The following is a 27,632-nucleotide window of genomic DNA, read 5'->3' on the forward strand; positions in this document are numbered from 1 at the left end:
TGTGTGTCCATCCCCCCCCTTCCTTCTCCCCTCACTTGTGAACAAGACCCTAAAACCTAAAAAACTCCCACACTTAGAGCAGCAACTCATTCCCGACCCATGTGACTCTTTTTCAGATGAGAACCATGGTCTAAGACTTTGAGGTGCTAATTCCAATCCCTGCTGCTTCAGATTTGGCTGCAAACCTCCCAACTACAAGCTGGAGGTCATCATTCAATGAAGCCAACAGAACCACATCATCTGCAGAAAGGAGAGATGACATCCAGAGAGAGACCACAGAATCTAACACATCCACCCTGGGCTACAAATTCAGTCCATAAAAATTATAACCAAAATCCATGACAGATGAAAGCCCTGGTGGCGTATAATACTCGCAAACAAATGTGTCCGACTTATTGAGACAATTCAGACAAAGTTCTTTCTACAAATAAATCCTGATGTCTTAAAAATAGTATAAAATTGTAATACGGCTCATATTGTGCAATCAAAGCTTGACGATTAATCTAAACTCTTTCATGTTGACACATTGATGTAAATCAGTACCTATTGTTTTTTTCCACATTGTTCTAAGAGGACTTATTATAGCATCAGAGAGATGAAGATGGGTTTTGACATGAGTCTCACCATGAATAGCCTAACAGCAACAGTGCTGCAATCCAGCTGAGCACCAAGCTGTTCAGGAAAGATAGCCAGCGATAGTGAAACAACAGTAGGGTTGTAGGTCAGAATCAGGGCAGCAAAGAGCTGCAGACTGACACAGAGAGGGTGTGGTGATTGCACAGACTCTCACACAGCAGGCTGTTTGAGCAGAAACAGCCGGATGAGTTCAGGGAACTCATATTTTACACACCAATATCACAAACTTTTGTGTAATGACATTTTATTTCATGAAATAACTACAACATTTATGAAGACTAACTGTAGCTATCAAAAATAATGAAATTATACCAAAAGGGCTGCAAAATCTGAGCCAATGTCCAGTTTTTTCCTTTTTTACAGTGTTACTATTAGACTGTCCATCAGCTGCTGAAAATCATTTCAATTTTTGAACTATTTTAAGCCACAAGTCAGATGGATCAAAAGCTAAAATTACACCCATTTTCAAAATGTGCCAGTAGTTTTATTAAGTACCAAATAAGCTTTGATTTTTTTAACAAAAATAGCACATTCAGGGCAGATACCTAATCTGAGACTCATCAGTTTCCTGTCCAGCAGCACTGAAATGAAAATCAAGCTGACCTTGAAGTCAACGCTGATTTGGCTATTCTATTTTAGTGATGAGACATGATACAACATCATTTGATGTCTATTTAGAGGCTTTCCTCTTCTGGTGCACCGAATGTATTGGATTTCACATCCGCACACTCACCTATGCATATCTCATCATCCGTCTCAGCATCTCCAATGCACTGGAATTTAAAGTCATTGAGCGAGTCAGCAAACTTCCTCTTTGCTGTCGACAGACCTGAGAGAACAGAAAAAATAAGAACGTTAAGGTCGTATTTGATGTTGGTCCGCTTCACTTTAAGTGAGTTTGTAATAATGTAATAACAAGCTGTACCAAAAAATCTTAATCTGAACTGCAGCAAACCTAGTACTAGATAATGTGATAAGATTATGGACGAGAATAGCTGTTTTGTCCTGATTATGCTTTTAATGCAGGTACTGAAAGTGAGAGTGAGTGGAAAGGCGGACAACACAAGTGGGTCCCCTGTGGCGTCAGTGATGGAGGTTGACAGCTCATATATTTGTGTGTGTTCGTGCTGAAAAGTGCAAAAAAAAAAAGTTCCATTTGACTTAAGTCACATTAGCCAGGCGAGGAACTGAAAAGCCTTAGACAGCTGGATGCCTTTCAAATAATACATGAGGCGCTAAGAGCTCCTAGGAGACAGACACTCACGGCGAGCTTGGCTTGCCTTGCATTTAAACTCAACGCAGGGTCACCTCCACTACAACATTTCCTGTTGCTTGACTGGCTTAGGTCAGCAACATTCAAAGGATCACAATGAAATAGTGGAAGGATGAAGAGGAAGACACACAAAAAAGAAACAGACTTTACATAACTTTCTTGTAAATCGCATGCTGTGGAACAGCACCCCGCAACAATGGCTTGCTCGCCATTCTGACACCGACCCCGAAGGAATGGATTAAAATAATTATCATTTTATACTGAATAAAGTGTTCTTTTACTTTAACATTCAAAAAAAGAAAAGAAACTTGTGCATGACGCGGTCAGCTTCAGCAGGGAAACCCACGTCGATAGGGAGGAGGACAAAATTTATACAAGAGCTACACAAGCAAATATGTATTTGTGGCATTTTGCAAAATAAAGATAGAAAGTATAATTAAATCCAGGCAAGAGGAGAGATCAAGAGTTTCATGAAAATGCGCATGGGAGTCAGGGAAAGGACAGCAAGCGCAGACAGAAGAAAGACAGAGAGTAATTGGCCATGTTCAAGTAAATACCACTGCTCCTCCGTGTAGATCAGTGCAGTTTGCCAGTCACAGAAATGAAACGCAGGCCCAGCAGCTCTGCTTAAATGTGCTGCCAGAAAAACGTGCACGCTGGCACAGAGAAACGCACACAGACCACGGACTGACTCAAAAAAAACATTTAGGATGTCCGTGAGCAGTGAGTCACAGTGGCCCTGTGTCATCAAAATAACTAAAGTATGACCAAAATAAGACCACACTCCAAACTTGAAGGATAAACTGCGGTTTTACGGTGCCAGTCAGTGTCCAGTATTTAAAAAAAAAAAAAAAAAAAACCCACTGTACTTTCACAGTATTTCCCCAATTCTCAATATTTTGCTGCAATTACACAACAGAAATCATGTGACATATTTTAATAAAATTAAATATATAACAATGTTTAAAGGTAAACATGTATATAGTGAAGCACATATGTTTTTCCAATAGAAAATTGCAATGAAAACCAAATGTCGTCTATAATGTCATATTGTCAATGAATTTACAGCATAAATAACTAACTAATATAAGTAGCATACATAAAGTAATATAACCTTTTCTTCAGTCGCTATGAAAGCCAGCAGGTCTCAGCTCTCAAACGTTTCAGGGTGTTTTTAGGTTTAAATGATTAAACATGCTGTTTTCAGGCTTTATAATCACTGCCATTACATATTGGCAAATGAGGCTGCACTGAGTGATCTCAGGTATCTATGAGCCAGATCTTAGGTAACCGAGGCGCCTGCTTTCTATCACACATTTCAGTAAACTTTAGTTTCTATAGCTTGTTTTGTGTAGTAGCATGGGTGATTCATTTTCAGCACGGGTGGCCTCAGCGGGAATCACATCCAGCCCTGGTAACAGTGACATCACATCCACTGAGCTGTATAAAACCATATCTCTCTCTACACTCTCTCATTCTTACGTCTCCGCTCTCTTATTTTTGGCCTCCACCTCCCTTAGGTCTCCTTTTTGACAGTTTCTTTTTTCCCCCTCCTTTATTCCCACTGACAGTTCTTCTCAGCACCCCGTGAGTGAAACGTGCCCATCGATGATTTCTCCTCTCCGGCTTCAGCCACACTCTGTGTGCTCTCCTGCACATAAATCACAACTAACCACAAACACACACTCAGTGCCCCTTTCTGATTTTGCATATTTAAACACTTACATGTTTCAGAGTATTGAACAAATTCTAACATTAGACAACCAGGAGCAAAATAACCTGAATAAATACAAAAGGCAGTTCTTAAATGGTGATTTTTAATTTTCTTAAAGGGAAAAAAACTATCCAAACCTTCCTGACCCCATGAAAAAAGTATATCACTTGATAAGTATGTCAGCAGAAAAATCAGCAGTTTCCATCCAGGGAAGAACTGGTAGCCCATAAAAAGAACTAAAGGTTTGAACACAACATAAAGTTTTATTCCTCCTAGAAATCTCATTTTGATGTCATGGAAACCCCAAGCACGTTGACAAATACATTATAAACACCAGTGTGTAGCACACTAGATAAAGTAGACAACTCATATGCTGCAAGGCTATTGCAGAGGCCTGAGTTCAAATCTGGCCCCAAGGCCATCCACTGCATGTCTTCCCTGGTCTCTCTCCCAGCTGTTTCTCTATTGTCCTATTGAAATAAAAAAAAAAGTAGTATTACTAGCCTTAAGAAGAATTCCTTCGAGAAATCTTATCTCCTAGATAAGATCTTTCAGGTTTTCTAAGAGAAAATTGAAACGGACACTGTGTTTGTTATTTGTAGCAAAGTATCATCATTAAGACAAGACAAAAATAATTTGATATAATTGCATTATTTTTCAGACACCATCATAGCACTTCTGCATGAAAGTTTAAGGTTTGTTTCCCCCTTGAATCACTTAAAAATGTGATGGAAAAATAAAAATCAAAGTGCGAAATTCTGTTTAACCTACTTTCCCTTGGAGAGTCTCACGCTACATTTTGGCAAACAGCGTGATAAGGTAACTTTTTACTCTGGCTCATAAATACAGATACGCATCAGGAGTGGACCAGCGCTCCCTATAGTCAGCAGTTTTGGCAGCAATGACACAACAGGACACACATAAATCCACATATATATTCACACATTTATGCACGCGCACATACACGTGTCAGCCCCATGCAGGTCTCTCGGCTTATATGAACCATGTTTTCAAATCAAAACCACATTGTTGGCTGATGAGATTCTGTAAAATCCTGCCAACACAAAGGAATCACTATAAAACAAAAAAAAAATGAATCACACACCACAACAAGTACATTGTCCAGAAAGCTTTAGGAAAAGGGAAAGTCTACTTACAGATGTAGCAAGAAGTGATGCTTGCCATTTATGGCATCCAATTTAATGCGGTAAGACACATGTTCAAGCTCCAGGTTAAAAGAAAGGTTGTAACTGGCTGACAGGCTGAGCTATAACACCGGTCAGTCATTTGTACGCATGAGTCCAATTTCTGGCTAGGTACTAAAAAGGAAAGGGAAAAGTAGATGGTTTACATTACTAAAGTTATACAAACACTATTAACACGATAGCAGACTGTGTGCTTCAGATTTTTGGGCTACTTGTTGCTACTTTTAACCACCAAACAGAACTGAACTGCATGTTTGCCACTACAGCACTGTCCCATTATCGTTATTAGTGCATAGGTCAGCTGTCAATGTGATACAAATCTTAAAATTCTACGAGAAAATATGTAAACCATTTTAAATATGCTGAATCAGATTAGAAGCTAAAATAAAAACACACAGTTGGATGTGTTGATGCCCTGCCGTCAGTATGTGTGTATTTGTATGTGCGCGCCTGTATGTCTGTGCCCAGGCAGGAAGGACAGCAAAGGACAAGGACAGCTAAAAATAGATGACCCTGTTGACACTTGCCTCTCCGTCTTTTCTCTCACACTCACAGGACAAAATTCCTGCCATGCTTCGCTCCTTTAATTCTGAGCTCAAGACACCAACGAAAAAGAGACACACAAACGGAAACACACAAACATGCACCGATAGGACAAACGCCCTGCTGCAAGAGAACTCCACAAGAACAGTTTGATGAACATGATGATGAAGACATGGCCTCCATACTCCACCCATCCATCAATCGAGCTCTTCTGCAGGAATATTATGGTGCTGCCAAAGCAACCCAGATATTTAGTAGCCCAAGGGCTCCTCTCAGCTGGGACATGCCTGAAGGTCCTCGCCTAAGACGCAATCTCATCAGAAGCACTTCAACTAACTTTCTCTTTGGAGGAGTACTCTGAACCCCTCCTGAATGACTGTCACTCTATAATTAGGGGTAAGCTAAGACACACTTAGCATTTTCTTTCAGGCACTAATCAGAGCACTCATGAACAAATGTAAAAAGAAAATGTGGAAAGGCGGCCATATAAATGTAAACACCCCCAGCTCAATTTCCACCTTTTTTTTAATCTCTTCTCTGAAGCAGTAACTTATCCCCAACATTAAACTCTTTTCATCTGAAGTCCATGGCCTTGAACTTGAAGGTTCTAATTTATAGTGACGTGACACACAAAGCATCAACCACTGCTACTGAAAAATGTTATTTTATTCGCTAACAGGCTGATTGCAATCAACAAGGCTGATTCCAGCAAATAGCGATCTTGGGTCATTTTATTAGCACACACCTAATCATTAGTTTTGGCTGGTTCAACTTCAACCCAGCAGCAGCAGCATTTATGTCCACATTTTGTTCTTCATTAGGGAAGTATTTAGGATTTTATTTCCAATTTAGAAAATCTCTGTTAGAGATTCTTCGACCATTTTATTTATTCATTTTATTTATGCTTGGTAATAAAAAAGTTTAAACTTTGATTTGATGAAGTATTGTGAGTTTACCCACCTAAGAATGCAGAGCTTTTTGAACATATGCAAGTACGGCTGGGCCATATCATACCATTCACGGTAATACCAGTATAATGCTAGGTAATGGTAAGAAAATGAAATATTGCGATAAAATATGGGTAAAACGCACATGCGCAGTGCCTTTGTTTTCATACGTACATGGCGGAAAAAGCATGGCGGCAACGGAGAATGAGAAGGGCGAAAGCGGATCATTGAACAAAACAGATGAACCAGAATTGGTTTGTAAAAATGGTGCAATTTCAGTGGTGTGGAACTGGTTTGGCTTTCGTCCGTCAGATATACAACAAAGCACATTTTTTTGGTAGAGCATGCCAGCGGGCTGTCGTTATTACAGTTCTTACCGAACCAATTTTATGTGGTACACAGCGCTCAAAAATCTGTCAAAAAATGTTTTAGTGCGACTTTGCTGAGCTACGAAGCCGCACCGCTCGATGGATTGTCGGAGCATTATGGCTACCGTAGTCAGGAGCCTCGCTGTGTATTACGTACTGTGTATTGTGTGCATATAACCTCTTTTTCAATTTCCACTGGAAATGCCTTTTGGTTAAACTATCAGCAAGGAATTTGCATTTGCACTGTTAAATTTTTATATAGCTTAAATGCACATAAGAAACAGCTGCTTGTTTAAGTGAAAATACATTGATGGGGGTTTTTTTGCAATAAAGCTGTGGAGTTGTAAAGCATTTTGTCTCGCGTCAATTATATCGTCAGTTATATCGTTATCGCAAATTTTCAAATATATATTGTGATAAATATTTTGTCAAAATTGGATAAAATCACTTTTAAAGACAGTACTCTGAGTCACAGTGGAAAATTTCACTGCAAAAGTAGAAAAATCCTCTCAGTGCTGCATTTTAACAAAGGTATTTGTATGGCAGTGACTTGGATACTGCTGAAATGTTGCATCTTACTCAAAAAACACAGAGAAACACACACACACAGAGCACTGTAAGCTACACAAAAGGAATCTGTAATTAACCACAACCATGCAGCAGCTCTACAACGGCCGCTATGTGTGTCACAAACACACACATACACGGTCAAAAGAATGGGCCTGTGTGATATCAACAGGATATCCAACAGTAGCTTGAACTCTACAGAAGCTTTGTTCCATGAGCATGTGAATAGAAACTTTATTCATCAAGTAGGACAAGCACACACACACACACACACACACACACACACACACACACACACACACACACACACAATTCATCTGGGAGACAAAGACAGATTTCAGTCTCCTCATCTAATTCTTTACATGACCCAGCAGCCAAGCAAGGAGAGGAACTGATGGACTCAATTATAGTGGAAGGAATGTAAAAATCACTACGTAGTGTACGAGGCACTGTATGGGAGTTTACTTGGGACACATATTTTTATGATGTTACTGGCAGTGTATATGTTGCTTCACGGTTAATATTGTACGAAATAAGGACCATCATTATTTTATGTTAATTTATTTATACATGTAACTTCAAAACCCTATTTTTAAAAAGTCCATATGAATAAAGCATTTTTCATAATGGCCGACTGCCAACTCTGTTTGACGGAAATTTGTCAGGAACTTGAAAATTAACTGTTCACAGTCTGATACGGAGGTCGAATTAAATTCTCTAACCATTTAATGCAAATTTTCTCTGTTTAAACACTGATGCAGTAAAGGCCGTAGTAACACAGGCTTAGGGACTAGTTAGCAACGCCCTGCTTTTCCCCCTCGCACTAGGTGAAAAGTGTCCATGCCTCAACTAGTTGGCTTTGTAATTGGTGCAAAGAAGGTTCTGCACCAAAAACCTCCTTGTGATTGCTTTTGTCACTAGCAGTTTTCTGCAGTCACCTATAGTTTTCAATTTTGGAAGATCCCAATTTGTCTACAAACATTCACTAACTAACCCAGAAATGGAGAATGTTTGTTTCTGACCACTAACCAGTCTTTAGACTTGCATCAATGTGTCTTTGGCATCTTATTTCACATTGAGTACCAGTAACCTCAAGCAACCATCACAACCAGTCAGAAAATACTAATTTTTCCCTTGTAGTTAGGGCACAACCACAACATCATGATGCAGTCACTTATATTCGTATTGCTCACCATTAAACTGCAGGAAGCAGTTGCAGTATTCCCCTGAAAGATAGGCGTCGCCACTGAGACAATATCCCTACATCCTATCTGATATAGGAAGGGAAGTCATCAAAACTGGAAGCAAAGACTTGGTGATAAAAACACTTGGCAAAGTCTCAAGTTTTCAGAGATTTAAATCTTCCTCTGCATATCTGTATATCTCTGAGCTTCTGTAGGGGAATACCATTAAAATGACAGTAAAAACCAACATTATCATACACTTGTGCCCTTCCATTTTCATATCCAGAGAATAAGCTAAGCTGGCTACTAGATATTAAATGCCAAAACTGCTTTCAAATACATACAAGTGCATTTTTTTTTTTTTTAGCTAAATCACCCTTAAAGATAAAAAAAAAACAAAAATGTGTTTGAAAAGGCACACTCTTGGGCCTTGCTTCCCCTTTAGTGAACAAATAGAGAGTTTCTCATACATGAATCATTATACTGAAGACAAGATTTAACATTGGGTTTTGGCTACGTTTAGGTCAGTTGTCATTTGGCAAGTAGTCATTAGGGTTAGTGCTAAAGCACATCTAGGAAATGAATAGAAGTCAATGTAAAGTCCTCTCCAGTGTTGCTTAGCTTGTACAGTGGGGCAAAAAAGTATTTAGTCAACCACTGATTGTCATAATTTTAAGTGGGGGAACTTGCACAGAGGTCAGTAATTTGCACCAGAGGTACACTTCAACTGTGAGAGACAGAATGTGGAAAAAAAAAATCCATGAATTCACATGGTAGGATTTGTATTGAGTTGTATTTTTGTTATTGACCAAATACTTATTTTCCATCCTGATTTACGAATAAATTCTTTACAAATCCTACCATGTGAATTCATGGATTTTTTTTTTTCACATTCTGTCTCTCACAGTTGAAGTGTACCTCTGGTGCAAATTACTGACCTCTGTCATCATTTTAAGTGGGGGAACTTGCACAATCGGTGGCTGACTAAATACTTTTTTGCCCCACTGTAAGTTAATATAATTGTTACCCATTGACTCCTTATTGAATTACACCTTAAAATACATCTATCAATTTGAAACAAAACTATGCCAACAGTCAAAACAAAACTGTTGAGTGACACCTTATTCAGATCTAAAGCAACAAATGCATTATCAGTGCCTTAAAGCTCATTAGTAAAGCAGACATGTCATAAGAACTATAAATGAAAAGGAAAAGACGCCTGCAATGAGTAAACATCATCAAGCTGAGCAGGAACGTCTGTATATGGGCAGGCTTTCCTGTTGGACGCAGCACACAAGGTCAAACTGATGTGTAGTGGAGAGGAAGCACTCCTTTCACAGCAACAACAGGCCACAGAAGCAGGGAAAGTGTGAGAGCATAAAAAGGCAAGGAAGTGGAGATGGCTTTTTTTCAGGCGTTACCATGGTGAGTGCAGGTTGGGGGGGGGAAGCAAGGTTCATAGGTCACGTTGTGTCTGTCCACTCAGCTCAGCCAGCTTTATTGGAAGCTAACTGGGTAGGGCGTTCATTGTCGCACAACACAGCTCATCACTATCATTTTGAAGCATATATGGGTGATTAAGGTCAAATCTGGCCATGAGTGTAGATCCTGTTACGCATCCACATTTCATATCTGTCATCTGCTTGTAATACAACCCACCATCACAGCGGGGGGCCACAGGAAAAAAAGCTCACCGCTGTCTGTTAATATTAAGTCCATACCATATAATACCTTGCCATGCATTCCCTGAGGACTGTGCGGAATGGGTTGATGTTCAGAGGTTAAATTAAGGTGGAATCAAATTCAGCCTCTTCAGTGATTAAAATATTGCACCAAGAGTGATGGTAATTTGTTTTACGTGAAAAAATGCTATGTGAGTGTACGAACAAAAAATGTAGAGTTTAGAGCTTTTTTATGGCATGGGAGAACGTTTGAGTTGTATGCGACGACAATAACGTCACCTTAGAGATCAAAAGAAAGAGTCAGAGATTGGCAGAGAAATGAAGAGAAAGAGAGAATGATTTTATATCATTCCCTCCAAAGTCCAGCCTGGCTGTCTTTACAGCAAGTATGTCATCACGACAAGCTGCTGCCAAGATGCATGAAACAACCCCTGGGCTGTAGCTTGGACTCTTTATGCTAACATCCTCACAGATGCAGGAGACACACGCATAGCCTACTTATGCAGTCTACATGGACGCAAGCACACATGCACATATACTGTAGGTTACATTTCCTTTATTAGAATGTTGTATACAGCAATACAACTAAAAGTCTGGAGCCAGGCTGGTGGTCCTTAATGTCGTCCTTCAGGTAAATGTTAATTCCAGCATGCAAAATATAAGTAAATACAAAGTACAGCTAAGGTTAGTGGATTAGCTGCCATAAACAAAAATGATTAAAAGTACATTTTAAAACTGATGATGGTTCAGGAGATCAAGAACTTTATTACACCTCATCAGGCTAAGACTGAATTACCTTACCAACCTTTACAATATTTGTTAGGGGTCACCCAGTTCTAGGTCTGGTTAATATTCTTTCTCCTGAAGTTGTGTAACATGGACCAGTTTATTGGTAATACGAATGTATGGCCTCTTATTAACACTAAAATGGCTGAAAAATGCCATATAATGACTGAGCTGAGGTTATGACTAAGATGCTTACAGTCAAAAGTAGTCTAACAATCTGCTCTAACAGACACATTTGCCCCTCTTATAATTTGTAACGGTATCTGCCATGAAAAAGCTGTATTGCTAGTATCCATCCAATAGCTGCCAATAACTGAAGGGGGAATATCTGAACATCTGTAGAAAATTTCATAGATCGCTCCAAGGTAAGACCATGCAATGCTCAAAGAGTTTACAAAAAAGAGATTGCATCTCAGACTCTAGAGGCCTCAATTAGCATGTAGCATGTTAAAGTTAATGACAGACAAACGGCAAGACTTCTGGAAGACAGACCAAGACCAAAGAGGAGATTTTAGTTCAAAGTTTAAACAGTTTGAACAGTTTAGTTCAAATCAAATACACCACATCAGCACAAACACCTCATACCGACTTTCATGCACCCCTTAACCACCTTTATCCTGTTGTTGTAGAACTTCAAGTCCTCTGGTTGGTAATCACTTGACTCAGACTGAAACTGACCCGGGCATCTTGAAGTCATTGAGTCCACCATGAACTCATCTGTATACCAAAATATTCTAGAGTTAAATATAAGGCCATCTGTCCAACAGCTAAAGCTCAGCCCAAAAATGTGTCACACAGCAGGAGAACAATACAAACTTTATCAGCTTTCAACAGGCTGATAAAGAAAAGAATCAAATTGCTGCAATGGGCCAGTCAAAGTCCAGACCTCAAGTAATTTAAATGCTGTGGTCAACCTTAAGAGGGTTGCGCCTAAACAAATACCCCCAAACCTCAATGAACTAAAGGACTCCATGGAGACCTATCAAAGCTTTCTTTTTCACATGATTGCTTATTTTTTAAAGATCTATTCACCTTTAAATATTTCTTGTAACTTTTGAAATTACATAGAATAATTCTTTGCACTTTATTGGGATCTGTCAGAGGAAGAATGCAGCTTCAGTAATGTACTGGCCCCATTGCTTCACCTTCTATAGCATGGGGACTACAGATGTGAGCTCCAGGGCAAATCAAAACATCTTATACCAAATCAGCTACCAAATACAGACGCCCACAGGTGCACGTTCACTCACTCACTCACTCACTCACTCACTCACACACACACACACACACACACACACACACACACACACACACACACACACACACACACACACACACACACACACACACACACACACACACACACACACACACACACACACACACACACACACACACACACACACACACACACACACACACACACACACAGTTTCTGCATACTTCTCAATCATACACTAATTGCTGCCACTTGTATAAATATTCCTGCTGGTGGTTTAACTACAGGCTGACACACAGGCAAGAGGTCCAGTGCGTCAGTCACACACACCCCCTCCAACTGCCACCAACAGCAGCCATTCACTGTCAATTTTATTTTAAACACGTGTTTAACCAAAGAGAGCAATGAAGACGGGAAAGGTCATTTCGAAGCTACAACACTAAAAATGAACACTGGCTAGAATATTTTTCTGCATTTAATAACAATTAATTCAATTTGCTCTAAAAAACATTTGTCTTTCAGACTATACAAAAAGGTATGATTTATATTTTTCCATCAACTTTAATTATTAAAACCTCCAAAATCCTAAATTGTAAAAATCTAGCATGGTTATAGTTTTGGTGACAAATGCATTTTGTTTACATGAGCAGATCAGGGTAATTGTTTGTGTATTTGGGGTTTTTTTTGTAGTTATTACAATAATGTTGTGAAATTTTGCATGTGTCAACAGCAAATCCATGATACATAAACACCCTTCAGTCCCCTTGAATGTGAGAGTTGACAGTGCACACACAGACACACACAAACATGCACAAACTACATGAGCTGTCATTGGCCTGCATTTGGAAGCATTTATAAAAGCAAAGACAGGCCAACACATGACACAGCAGTGGGGTTAACAAAGCAGACTCATCATTGTTACACACACACACACACACACACACACACACACACTGGAAACACTCACTTTGTCTGTCTCAGCAGATGGCTTTCATCACATCTGAATGAGGGTACACGTGTTATGTGTGCACTGTAGGAGTTCATTGTAATTAGCTTTTATTTTTCCCCATATTTCAAATTGAAAAACACACACACACACACACACACACACACACAGACACACACACACACACACACACACACACACACACACAGAGTGTACACACACACACAGTACACACCCAACAACATCTTCATTCCTGCTTAATGAGTGTCAAACTGCCCATCCCAAAGAAGAATCTCATGGAAAGTATTTAAAGATGGAACAAGAGAATGAAAGAAAAACAGGAGAAAAAAAAGCACTTTGAATCCTCTGAATCGTACAGAGATTATAAAGTCTACACTAGTTTATGGTGGCCTTTAGTTACACTGCAATAGTACTTGGCTCATCAGAAACTGTTTCAATGGTGGTCAGAACCCAACAAAGTGATGAACAATGGCTAAATAAAGCCTGGGAACAAAAAAGACCCTAACAATGACAAAGTCCCAACCAGAATGAACTGAGAGTTGTATGTTGGAGTGGGGGCAGGAAGGTTCAGGGGAAACACATAGGCACAAGAGGAAGAAAGTCAAAGGTTTAGTGAACGAAGGAGGGAACTAAGCTGAGAAACAGCTGTAAGAGAAGGAAATGTGAACTATTTCTTGCCAGTTTAAGGACTCAGGGAGGAAGTGGAATAAACAGAATTTAGGGATCTGGGTATATCAAAGTACCTAGATCCCCAAATTCTAGATACTAGGGATCTAGTATCAAAGTAGAATTAAGTGGGATTAATAAATCCCACTTAATTCCATAATTAAATAACAACATTTAAAATTGTCTGAGTAGGTTTTCAGTCATCCAGGTCATGGTCATCTAAGGAGCTTGAAAAGAAAAGCAAATGGACTTCTTTAAAAAAAAAAATTTTTAAATCTGCCACCAAACTTGATTTCACATTTCTCACATTTAAAGACAGTAATCTTTCCCACACCAGATTTCAATGCTCATGCTCCATCTGTCCACCAAATTTTTTTGAATTTCTCCGATGAACTGTTACTCTCTTCCCTATTCCAGCCTGCTGGTCAAGCCAATCAGGATTCGACCGATGCATATGTCATGCACGTCGAGCACTTTTGCAGTGGGTGAGAACCCTTCTCTATTTAGTGTCGAAACAGACTGGGTTCGCAAACGGGCAAATCTGCCACAATGACTCTTTAGAATACAGCATCGTATGCATGTGTGTGAGAGACTGGGTCAGCTGGGCCACAGTCAGTCCATAGTCTTGCTAACAAACAGACAGAAAGGGAGAAACACCAGATTAAGGTCCCACAGGTGGCAGCTTCTAACTACTGTTTGGTATTAAGGCTATATTACATTTTATCCAATCACATATATAAATGAAAATATAAAGACAGAAAAATAACAACTGAATTACGTCTAATGTAAATATCAAACTGGATCAAGTGGCATTTAAATCAGACACCCTCAAATACTGCCATCAGTACTGCCTCAAAAATGAGACCTGTGAGACATGAATTAGTAATTTATCAGTCTGACCACTTTCTATTTCCATAGTAAATCAAACAGTCATGAATTATCTGTGCAGCTTTGGACAAGAGAGAAACACTGTACATCACCGAGGCTTTCACACTCTCCCTCCTCTTGTCCCAGGCCACATAGCTATCGTATCCTAGCAACTGGCACAAAGAAGCCAGACCACGACGACAAGCAGAAAGTTTAGTTTGTGTCATCGTTTGTGTCTCCCTTACAGTTCAGGTTTTTTTACAGTTCAGACACATTTTTCTCTATGCCTTTCCATCGTTAGCTTTTACATTTCACTGTTTTGTTGTTTTTAGTCCCCATCGGCTTCTCTTAGTTTTACACTCAATCCCACTCTGTCCCCTTCCTGCCTCACACACTGTCTGTAGTTCCCTTTCAAACTCTCATTTTTGGCACTGCCACACCTGCTGCTGACACAGCGAACAGAGACAACCGGGGAGGTTTTCCTCTCTCCTTTTTTAAAAAGAGCATCTGCGGGGTGAAATCATCCTGCAGACCGCCGACTGCCGCTGGAAAAATCCACAGCAGGAATGTGGGACAATCTAAGCTGGAATCCGAGCGGAGGACTCGGGGCCAGAAATGCCCTACTCTGGCTAAAACTTACCTCATAATTTAAAGGAAAACACCAAGATTTCAGCCAGTTTTATAACATTCTTGTGAAATGTGGAGAACACAGACACCACAAGTATCCGAGTGTCCCCAGGATCATTTGCCCTGGAGCCCTGTTCACAATGTTGAAAACATCTGCAACAAGCATTAAAAAAGTGGTTTTAGTCTGAAGACAGCCTCAGGTCACCTGCTTCCTGTGATAAATAATTGAGTACTCATCATAATTTTGAACTTGTGCTCAAATTTTGGGCTTTCAAAATTTTCAGATGCACCGTTTCAGAGATTTTATGACTTTAAACAGAATATTTAGACATTTTGTATAACAATACAACAATTTTATAACATTTATTTAAAAAAAGGAACAAAATAATATTTATTTCAGGTCACTAGGGTTCTGGACTTTGACTGAGTTGCAAACTGAAGACATCTCCAGTAATGGCAGCCCTTCATATGACAACCATGACTTACTTAAAGCCCAAGCGCACTCTTCATAACAGGAAACGTAAGAGAATATATGACTTTCTCTTTGCACAGAGCTCACAGGGAGTGCAGGCGATGATAGATACAGACACAGAGTGACAGAGCAAAGGAAAGCACCCCATCGTACAGAAGGTAAGAAACAGAAGAAAACAAGGATGATGGAGTAGTTTTCCTTCTGTTGTGTACAGTTTTGCTGAGCTGCCTGAGAGACTTGACCCATTAGAGGTCATTGCTGGTAACAAACACCCTAAATACTGTTCCAATACAAACAGTGGGAAAAGAATAATTACACTTCATTATTATTTGAAGAATTTGTGAATAAATCACATTATGCAACAATGGTGAGGACATCTTTCACACATTTTCTACACAAGTTTCTCTCAAAAAACTTCCAGTTTCACAAGGCAGTGTTCTCAGTGATGAAGCAAGACAATTCAACTGCCCTGGGTCCCAACTTGTGGCTACAAAACAACCAGTTACTACAAAACAATAGGAAACACATCTTGAAAGTGCTTTTCCCTTGAGTTAAACAACATCCAAGCGGCAGCCTACAGTTTGAATGCCTGTTGGACGCATTACAGATCAGACCAGTAAGGCAGCAGCGGTGATACGAAAGAGAAGAGAGGGTGGAAACCACACTAACCAGATTAGTGCCAGTCTCCAAATAGCCTTCGTCCACTTCCTCCACTACGCCCGACACAAACTTGACCTCTGTTCCAGACAGAGACACAAACATGCTGCAAAACAATGCCTACAACTCTCCCTGAGAGCTGAACTGTCACCTTGTTAATTCAGTTATACTGAAGTTATTACTGTTTACTGCTGGTTTTTTAACCTATTAGCACTGAGAGGTATATTCATTGTCTAATGTTTGACTGGTTATGTAAGTCCTACTTATGCAGTACTGCTTAATGTAAACCTTATCTAGCTTGGATCTAAGACAATCTAAACCACTGTGTATTTTATGATTTCGTGCAAACAATAATGGAAAGGTTTTTTTAGTATCATCTGAAAGCCGGAAAAAAAAATCACTGGTTTTCTACAGCAGATATTTTAATGTCTGCATATTGCCAGTTGTGTAAAGATACCAATTATCTTCACACAATCTTCATAATTCCTTCCAGCACTTACTAATTATTTACCAAAATGTATTATGTATCATGGGATGTTCAGTGTTCATCTACACTAACTAACACAAGACCTGAACTTTCAGTTTATGCTAGTATTAGATCAAAAGCTACACTTTAATCGTCTCAAATATGCTTAAAAAAGAGGATCTAGTCAGAGAAAATTACTGCCCCACAGTGTAATGGAGTTGTAACAAAGTTTAGATGAGCAGAATGTAGACTATTATAATTAGAACATCTGCCATACCAGTTTTAAACACATTAAATAGTTCTCCTTTACATGCCATACAGCATGGCAACTTGCCTTGTATGGAAGGGAAGCCAAACTCACTAACAGCTAAATACTTGTGTTTGAATTGGCTGCCAATATAGAGCAAGAGTGCCAGTGCTGACTGGATTGGAGGTGTTCGTAAAGCTGCCAGTGTTTTCTGTCCAAGACAACAGAGGACAACACTGGACAGCAGCTCTAAGCAAAGACTCTGTGTGACATCAACCAGGAAATAAATCAGCTGTCTCCAGTGGGCCTGGGTGAAATCCTCTGACCTCATTCCATCAACTCTTATGAGACAGATGAAGGAAAGAATAAAGAGAGGAACAAAAAAAACCAAACAGAAAAGCATGAAACTCACAAATGAAGCAAAATCAAAGGAAAAAAACAAAAAAAAGAAAGCTGTGTTTGACCGAGTAGTGCATAAAACAATGACAAGTCCTGGTCTATTTTTTATTAACTCCAATATATATACCCTGTAATGCAGTGAAAACTGGCAGTGAACTAAGAATTTGGAATGCGGAATGTGGTCCGCAGCACAAAGGTGCAGTGGGTAGCATTGTCGCCTCACTGAAGGTCCTGGGTTTGAATCCAGTTCCTACCACAGTCCAAAGATCTGCATGTTAGGTTAACTGCTGATTCCAAATTGACTGCAAGTGTGAATGCAAGCATGCGTCGTCTGCTTCTCTGTGCCCTGTGATACACTGGTGACCTGACTGTGGTCTCGCACTCTATCAAACTTGGGATAGGTTACAGTCCAGTCACTAAATTGGATAAGCAGTTAAATGGGTGAATGGCTGGCAGTCATAAAAATGTAAGTTTGCATCTTTGAATAAGTACTACTTAGTAAGAAAGATCATAAGACCCCACAAAGCTGTGGAAAATAGACTTAGAAAGATCCTTTTATCTGTTCCCTTTTTTTCTCTAAAAGGTTGCCAAAACAGATGGACTGCATATTTGATCTGGTATGGATGCCCTTCCTGACACAACGGACCCATTTACCCAAGGCTGGAACCAGCACTAGTACACTAGCTTACAACCCCCTGAGGAGGTCGTTTCTCCTTTGGTGTACAAGCCAAATGTGTTAACCACAATGCTACGGACCTCTGACAATCGTAACAAAAAATAACAATTGGAAGTCAAGTTTCTTTGTCTTTTTGGGTTTTTTTTATATTATCGATTATTACTTCAAGGACTAATCTAAACTACGACTACTTGATAACTGAGCATTCGACCACAGAGAGGATGACGATGTAAACAGGATGCAGGAAAAAGCCAGAAATACAATTAGTAGGTAGGGTCAACTGAGATAAACAGTCATTTTTCATAAACTTATTGCTTCTCACTGTTTTTTTAAGTACTTAAGCCTATAAATAAACTGCTTCTTGGCCATTTGTGACTGTCCAGAAAAAATGATATCTGAAGCTTAGGTTCTAGAAAATTACTATGATTCCTGATTTAGTCATGTTCCACACAACACTACTTGATAAGTAAAATAAACCTAAATATTCCCTGAATATTTTGTCTGTGTTTAACAAAACGATTTTCCAGGCTGTGATATTTCAACCCGCACTTTGCCTACTTTCTTTGTCATAGCTCTGGGAAGTCAGGAACAAGAAAGGCCACACAGGAACAGGAACAGGAAGTAGGTTCTCGATCCAGACAGTTTTCCAGCCAGAAAAACTGAAGCAATGTTCTTACACTGCGAAGTTTGGTTGGAAAAGTTTCCATCCTGGCATTTTAGTGAATGTTATTTTGAAATCATCCATCTAAACATGGTCACATGCCCCCATGGCAACATTATTCAATGGCAAAAACATCCCCAAGAAGGAAAATGTTTCCCATCATTCCTTAAAGCGCTCAGATCCTGCACGAGCAATGTGATAAGGAGCCCGAGATACTGATGCTGGCTCCACAAGTCATCATCAGAACTCAGTGTTCGCTACAGCCCTGCACACAAAAGCTCTTTTGGATGCGAGGACCAACACAATATCATGCTGCTGATTTTTATGTTATGCGTGACAAACTATAATTCTGACCCGATAACCTTGCATACTTAACCAACTATGCTTTCATTAATTTATCACTTTAAACATTTTTATAGTCTAAGGAAACCAAAAATTTCACTTAATTCTGACGTTCATAAAGTTAATAAATAACAATGATCGCAGTATTCGCCAAAAATAACTGATTATGCCAAAATTGAACACCCACAGCAAGAAGTCATCTTATTTTTATGAAGCACTAAACACACTGATTGAAAGGCTGCCACACAGGGCGACCTTTAACTTGGCCTAAGACCAGTTGTCCTCTGAGCACAAAACTCATCTCATTGGATGGCATTGGATACAGCACCCCCTTCAATACCTCAATGCCTTTTATGTGTTTTGACAGCAGAAAATTTTCAAGGGATCAGAGGATAGTCAGAGAAATCTAGCTTCAAAAAGAATCTGCAAACAGTAATAAAAAAAGAAATTGCACCTTGATCTTTCCCACAACCTTTAAATATGAGCAACATTTTTATAAACCTCTTTCTCTCTCTCGCTTATCTGTATTCCCTCTTTCTGTCTCCCTAGAGTCAGAGAAATATGCATTTAAATTAATATTCTTTTGGCTCTATGAATGGGCCTCAATGTCTGTCCCATCAATACCCAACCCCCCAACCAACCCCCACCATCTCCAGCACTAAAACCTCGACCTATAGTAAGCCAAACCCCACGCGGACCAAGCACCTCGAAGTTGTCATCTCCCTTCCCTCTCCTCTCTGCTTTTCTCATTAATCTGTCGCTCTCCCATTCGGTCTGTTCCTGTCAAGATCTTACTAGGTCATCAGGCCAATCCTATTAAATCACAAGATTTTAGTGTTATATTCAACTCCTTAAGCTCTCCTTTCTTACCGCATAGCATGTGTCATCATGAAGAGCACTTTCAGAGGGTCACTTGCAAATTTGTAAATGTTCTGAATATTGCATCACCAATGCTACAAGGCGATGACAGTTAATGAGGTGTGTGTCTCAGTGTGTGTGTGAGTATATGCTGCTGTGTGTATCCAGGCATGTGTGGACAAGCTGTCCCTGACACCTGCTGCAGCCCTGGGCAAGAAGCTGTGAGGTTAAGAAAGGCACAGAGCAAATCCATCAATATGATGATTGATATTAAATAGGTTAAGGGTCGGAAAAGGTCAACAATTGCTGTGTTTATGTAACAGCACAAAAAAATGTCACTCGGTATGTCAATGAATAGGATCCCTTCACAACAAAGTAACACTTAACACAAAATGCCAGTAACCCAATATGCTTGCATGCAGTTCTCATGTTTAAAAAAAAGTTGTTGCAGCTTTCAAAAATTGTTTAATCCACCATGTTTGGTCTGAGGAAAAACAATCCCTCAATAGTACATCCAACAGCCATCTCTAATCAGCTAACTTTAGACCCTTCATTGATCACTCCATCCATCCATCCATCCATCTAAGCTGTCATCAAGCAAAAGTGTGCAAACTTTAAAATATAAAAATAATGGAAGAAATAACCGGAAAAACTGCAAAAGTAAACAAGTCACACAGAAATACAGAAATGGAAACATTGCAGATGAGCTATAGTTAAACAGTATATCTGACGTATTTCAGAAAACACGCAAGCTCAACTTCCTTCCTCAAAAATCACTCTTTCAGTAGAAGACTAAAAGCAGCCCAGAAGGCATCCACATATTCTTTATTACCAACTGCACGCAGAGGCATAGCCTGCTTTTCTCTTCAGCGCCTATTACACAAATACCAGAAATAAAGACGGAGTACATGTTGTGCCCTCCAACTCTTTTGTTAGCATAGCCATCACTGCCTCTCTCTCGCCCTCTTCACCCTAGTTCTCTCGCTTTGTCTCTGTCAGAATGGATCACAGCAGCCTGGGGGATGTGCAACTGAGTGGCTTGTCTGCTTAAGCTCTTCCTCTGAGGCTGCTGTGGCAGGTTCATGGCCTGCAAATGTCCGCTTCATCTTTATAAGATGACAGATTAAAACTTACACATGTAAAGCATGGAGGGGAGACATAACAAACTGTCAGGTTATCTGTTATTTCCCAGGAAGCTGGGAAATAGGTTTTTTACCAACTGCTTGGGGATTACATACTTTTCCCTAGCAACAGGTGGTTGCCAGGGGCTCACAGGTCAGTCTCTGGGCCTGTGTGACTGGGGGGGGTTTAGTTATCATTTTCTGCTATCAACCTCCAGCAGCCACTTCCAGCCAGTTGGGGAATACTCATTTTTCCCCTCACAACTGATGGTTGTCAGATAGTCACGGACCGGTCTCCAAGGCCTGCGTGGTTGGCTTTTTCACTTGATCCTATATTGCCACCTGCCCAAAATGGCCAACAAGTTAACATCACATGTTAGCAATCACAAGTCTGCAAAACCTCAATAAACATGAGAGATAGAGATTGCCTTAGTCCTACCCACAACATTAATTACGGACATAAAATTCACTAAACTGTGTAAAAACAGTGCATGTAGTGGTGAAAGCCCATTTTAATGAAACCACAACGAATGGACCAAAACTAATTGAGGAGAGACAGAATTTAGAGTATTTTTAAATGGAGGCCAACATCCCAGTTTAAGACTTCAGCGTCAGTGTGGAAAATGATAGCGAACAAGGAACAAATAAGATGCGGGAATGGTTTACAGACAAACCGAAAGGGGATTTCCACTTAATTTAGCATCTTAACAAGTTGTTCGCTTAGTTTAGGGTTAACAGTCTGATCAATAGCCACTGAAAGAAACTGGAAAACCTCCGATTAGCTGATCACACAAAGAATTCTACATGTGATGGTCTGTTGACAGTAGATGGGAAACGGACTCAGTGTAACCAACAGCACACAGAGAGACAAATGAGCCTTACATTATTGTGGTTTTTGTGTTTCAGTTCTGGGCCAAAAAAATTTGCTTTTATCACCATATGATCCTCCGCAGCATTCCTGTGGTCAGCATTTGATTTTCACAGAATGCCTCTCAATGTTAGAGCTCCGCTTTGAATCTTGATTTATTCACTTATTGATTAATTTATTGCCAGATGCATGAAGCAAAGCAAAAATATTAAACTGCTGCATCATTTAAACGGTTTTTCCTTTTACTGTTTTATAGTTTAGAGAATGTATCCCCCCCCCCGATTCCATTTGTTTAGTTTTGGTCAGAGATTAGTTGGCATTTGCCCTCATTTTCCTCTTTAAATGAAGCCACAACAGAACAAATCGCATTTGGAAAGACTGTGTCCCGTTATACAAGGGTCTAAATTTAGAAGAGAGAAGAATTTTGCCAGTGCAAACTTCCAAAATAAATGTCTAATTGGATTAGGCAACTCCTCTGTCAGGCAAGACAGGCAAGCCCATATGGCTTTTTGTGTCAATACAGATAGTGACACGATAATATTTCTATTGCAATTAAATTTATGTCAAAATATTTTCATTCTGTAACATTATAACATCTGTGTAAGGGTAAATATTAACTTTTTCTCTGAGACCAGTAAAATTATATAACACTGACATATTCTCTGAGATTCACGTCAAGGAGAACAATAATAATATCAAAAAAGTACAACTTTTCGTTATGTACTAATTTTTGACCAATGGAATAAGATGCACAGATGTTTTCAGAACTCATAAGTGTTGGTACAGTGCTGAAGACCCATGCTTATGTACTGCTTCCTAGAATATATTTCTAAATGCTCAGAGGTATTTAACATATCTAGATGACAATGGGGATCAATGAAACTCATAATTTAAGGTCTATTATTTAAGAAAAAAGGAAAAAAGTACAATTTCTGTCCCATTTGCTGCATGCATATCACCTAATAAGAGTAAGAAATACAGTAAGACTTTCAAGTCGAGCTTTAAATGGCACTCACACAGCCATAATTAAAGATATAAATGATTATATATGACACTATATAAATAAACCCTAATTAAATAGAACTGGTATTCTTTGGTATTGCAATAATCAGTTGATGTAGTGGTTAAAACAAAAATGCACACAAGCACATTAAATATGGTAGACTAAAATGCTTATTTGAGATATATCTATATATATAGCTGCCTTTCAGCTTTCCATTTCAGGTTAAGTAAAGCTAATAGTGCAAAGATCATATTAAACCCCAATGAGTCATTCACCTGAAGTGCGACCTTGAATGGATGTTGCATTGCATTAAGTCAAAATTCATGAGTCAACCATCATACTGAAATATACAGTTGGTCGACCAGCTTAATCAACCCCTTCCCCCACACCCTTCTGCCATCATCATCAACCAAACTACCCAAAAAGCTGTGTTTACTACAATTTCCTGCTGAGATGGGCATTAATCCCAGCCTGCCATACTCAATCCTCTTCCACCTACATCACCCTAACCCTTCAGTTTTTGAGCATTAGTCTTGACATCCTGACCCTCTAAATCTGTTAAAGACCAAAAGTGCTCTAAAAAAAAATAAATATATTATAAAATATTTAAATATCAAACAGTGTAATCTCACTCTCCTCTAGAGCGAGAGCCAGACATTAAATCAAGCCAATACCACTTTACACCCAGACAGAGTAAAGCAACACTCACCAACCAGATTACCCCCACTAAGCCAAAGAGTTTTGGCTGGCTATACACCAGGAGACCCCCAGCCCACTTAGCCCTGCACGTGTGTGTATGAGTGTGTAAAATATGTATATCAAATGTGTGAGGGTGAGATAAAGAGCGAGATGGTGAAGAGCGGTAACCTGGGGATTAAATATTCTTAGTGGGAGGTTATTTCTGGAGGACAAAACAGACCGGAGCTGAATGCAGACACACACTCGGTTTAATAGACATGCACGCACACACGCACACCCTCGCTCACCATGCCAGGGGATTGTGGTTTGCTTGGGTTGGCTCTGGGTAGTCTCAGCCCACCCCTGCACGCGCTCCTGTCTCGTAGACTCATACACACACAGTCAAAGTGAAATAAAAATGTGTGCCTTCGGTGTTCTAGCGAAAGCATGCTGCATACTAAACACCATTAAGAGGTAAAGTGGGTGAGCAAGATAATATATTAGGTTTGTTGCATTATATGCATAAATTGCCTTAACTGGATGGGGGGAAAAAGGCGCTGGAAGTTGAGGCGTAGCACACTTCCTTCCACCCACAAACGACACTCTAAACAAGTGCAGGATGCATGTCTTGGAGTATATTCTGTTGACCTGTATTTCATCATTTCATCTTAATTAATAACAACCACACAAAGACTATGGAATTGTTTTTCTTCTTCTTTTACATCAACCTAACCCACTATCCTTTCCTATTATTTGGTTAATTATCAGCCGTCACACAGCATGTCAGCTGGCGTCATGTGCTAGGAAGACACCGTGTATCAGATTTACTGGAAAAATCTACAAGGGTGGGTGAGACGAATGTGATTAACATACAAAGGAACAAGACAATAATACAAAAAAATGACATTTTAAAAAAAAAAAAAAAAGCTCATCGCTACAGGTGGCCTCTGAGTCATAAAAACATCTTTCAACGCAAAACAAACACTCTTTTGTTTCACAGAACATTAGACTTAACAGTGCAATGATGTGGTACACAAAGGCTTTTTTTAAAACACAACACATCTGTATCTTGGTTTGCACTACGATGGGTCTATCTGACAGCCTTGAAACCTGAAACTTTGGCTTCTTCCACTGACTTTGCATAAGCTTGCATCAACTCTGGCTGTTCTCCTGATTCCTTCTGATCATACAGTGGGACAACTATGCTGACTCTAAACATGCAAACCATCTCTTTCACCATAAATAAAATATAGCAAAACTTCTATAAATCTTTATTTGATTATCTCCCTTTTTCTTCTGCTTTCATATCTGCGCCTGCTGACTCTCACGAGACAGAACAGCAATAGTTACAGAAAGGCCACACCTCAGCTCGGGTCACTGCATTGTGTTCAATAATTCAGTGCATCTGTTCCTTTTTAGGACTGTTTTGCATTCATCTCAAGCTAAATCTGGTGGGTTGGAAAACCAAAAAGTACAGTCCACTAATCACAGGGTTGCTGGTTCAATTCCCACCTACTAAGTGCAACACTGGCAAAGACGCTAACCCCAAAAGTCCAACCTAATCTGTTGGCTCACTCACACATGTGGCCTGTATCTGTGAGTGTTACTGTAAAAGCAAATGTCTGGATACGTGTGATTAGACATTTGATGTTCCAGTCACAGTTTCGTACATACAGTAAATGTGCAAAATTCTTGAGCCAACCCAGTTTTCTTCACTTTTTCTTACAATGAGCCAGACTGGCTTGTGATTTTTTAAGTATTCTTAAGCAATAGTTCTTCAGGCTTTCTGGAGACCTTTTAAAGGTTTTTTTTGACTGATTTTCTGAGTAGTTCTTGTACTATTTTTAGACCATTTTTGTAAGTTTAAGCCACTTAACACTGACTTATTCAAGCTTTAAAAAGGCACCTAACTCAAAGTATGAGTTCCACTTTCTTAATAGCAGTCTCTCCTAAAAAAAATACAAAAAGCACATAATTGTTTCCATTTCTTTAGCTGCATCTATGAAAAATCTCAAAGTAAACATAGTTTGACAGGCATAAAAATAAGACTTATTGGTACAAAAATCATAAGGGCTTGAAAAAGAAGGTGACCGACTTTTCTTGTTTTCCACCAACTTAAACAACTCAAGTACTCAAGACTAATACCATGACTTGGATGACTGAGAGCCAGAACACAGACATATGCACCAGTGAGGTGATCTCCAAACGGCTATTAGCTGAAAACTTGCACATCAACAGTATTAAAGCAGTGTGGGATCATCTTGACAAATAACAGAAAAAAAATGGCAGCCAATATCCAGAGAAGAGCTTTAAATGTCTTTCCAGCAGCCTGGAAAACTATTCCTGAAAGCTGCTTAAAGAAATTACAACAAAGCTTATCTAAGAGAGTTGGGCTGCGTTTAAGAATAAAGGTAGACATATCAAATATTGACTTTCAAGCAGGTTAGAATTATACAAACTCTGTTTTTGTCTTATATACTGTATTTTCATGTATTTTTACTACTATAGATTCTAGTATGTGTTTTTCAAGACTGCCAGTAGTCATGGCATTACAGAAGTCTCCCGTGTTTGCATCGGACTGATGCCCAGTGTGATTACTTCAGCACAGTGGGGGTTTGCTCATGTCTAGTTTTTATAAAAATAACACAGGTTCTGGCAAAAATGGCACCATAAAGCCAGGCCAAGAAAGCAGACATTGCTGTTGTGGTACAAAATGAAACAATGGGAGTGATGGAGACACTTAAAGGCTCCTGCACCTCATTTGAAACGCACTCTTTCACTCATCCGCCACGCCATTTTTAATAATGTCCAACTCACAATGTCTCAACACAAAACAGGGTAACTACACAGAGGGAAACAGAGTAAGAGACGATGGAGGAAGGAAGAAGGCTAATAGGCATTTCCATGTCAGGCTGATGAAAGGAAATGAGGAAGGACATGAGGAGGGGAAAAAGAAGAGGATGACGAAGGATGGGATTAATATATTTACAATACAATGATCAAAAACTTTCACCTTAAAAAAAATGTAACGCAGGAGAAAGAAGATTGGAAAGCAGAAAGAAGAAATCATTGTTTTGGAAGGTCTTCCTTAAACGTTAGATTCATTTTTCATTAATCATTTCTTCTCTTAGCAGATTAAGCTGAAATTAAGAGCATTTTTAAAGGTGGCGAGCTGGATGTTGACATGACGCAAGTTACTCGCGGCCTGTTTTAACACTACATTTAAATTCGTTATCAAAACCAAAAATGTTTGACAAGAGAGAGCTGATAAATCTCACTCTGGTAAAAGACGCCACAAGGGGAAGGAAGGGCGTGATTTCAGCGCTAGTAAGGAAGCCACCGAGGATACAAAGTTGAATTTGAGTTTGAATTCTGAATTCGCCATTCCATAAAAATAGGCCAAAATGAAATGTCAGCCTTTCGGAGAAGTGCAATCATACATCATAAGCATAAAGCCTAGTGAAATGTGAAACAGACAGAAGTTAGGTTAAAACAATAAGAGCTCAGGAGGAGAAATCCCACAAGTTTTAGGGTCTCCCCTCAAAGAGTTTTGGAAAGACAATCTTCACTAATTCAACAGTTATCTTATCTTGGCGTGCCCCCCTCAAGGCTTTCTGTCATCTTCTAGATCACTTAGATTATCTGCAGTAGAGATGTCTTTTTACAGCTTCAGACACATGCCCCAGCTTGCCACATTCATACTGGAATGACAAGAATAACAGAGAGGAGGAGACACAGTTTCACCAATGCTTTCTGAGGCTGTGTTGCATTGTGTTATATTAAAACCATTTTTTGTGGAAAAGGTTCACTTCTCAGTTTTAGTAAGATGTGGCCACGAAATGAAAAAGTCAGTCGGATTTACACCTCGCTCAGTAAGTAATACTTTAGCAACTATTAAAATGCAACCACTGATCTCAAATTACAGCAGCAGCT

General features: G+C 39.4%; 1 protein-coding gene across 3 annotated transcripts in view; it reads right to left on the reverse strand.

Moving 5' to 3' along the window:
• The window catches only part of LOC146510192 (rho GTPase-activating protein 26-like), an 88,519-nt gene that overhangs the window by 46,039 nt on the left and 14,848 nt on the right, over nt 1-27,632 (reverse strand). For all 3 annotated transcript variants that reach the window (XM_085175452.1, XM_085175454.1, XM_085175453.1), the window contains exon 3: nt 1,370-1,465. In XM_085175452.1, coding sequence (XP_085031578.1) covers nt 1,370-1,465 — 96 coding nt within the window. The remainder of the gene's footprint in view (nt 1-1,369; nt 1,466-27,632) is intronic.

Source organism: Neolamprologus multifasciatus, chromosome 10 (genome assembly GCF_963576455.1).
Source record: "Neolamprologus multifasciatus chromosome 10, fNeoMul1.2, whole genome shotgun sequence".
NCBI lineage: Eukaryota > Metazoa > Chordata > Actinopteri > Cichliformes > Cichlidae > Neolamprologus > Neolamprologus multifasciatus.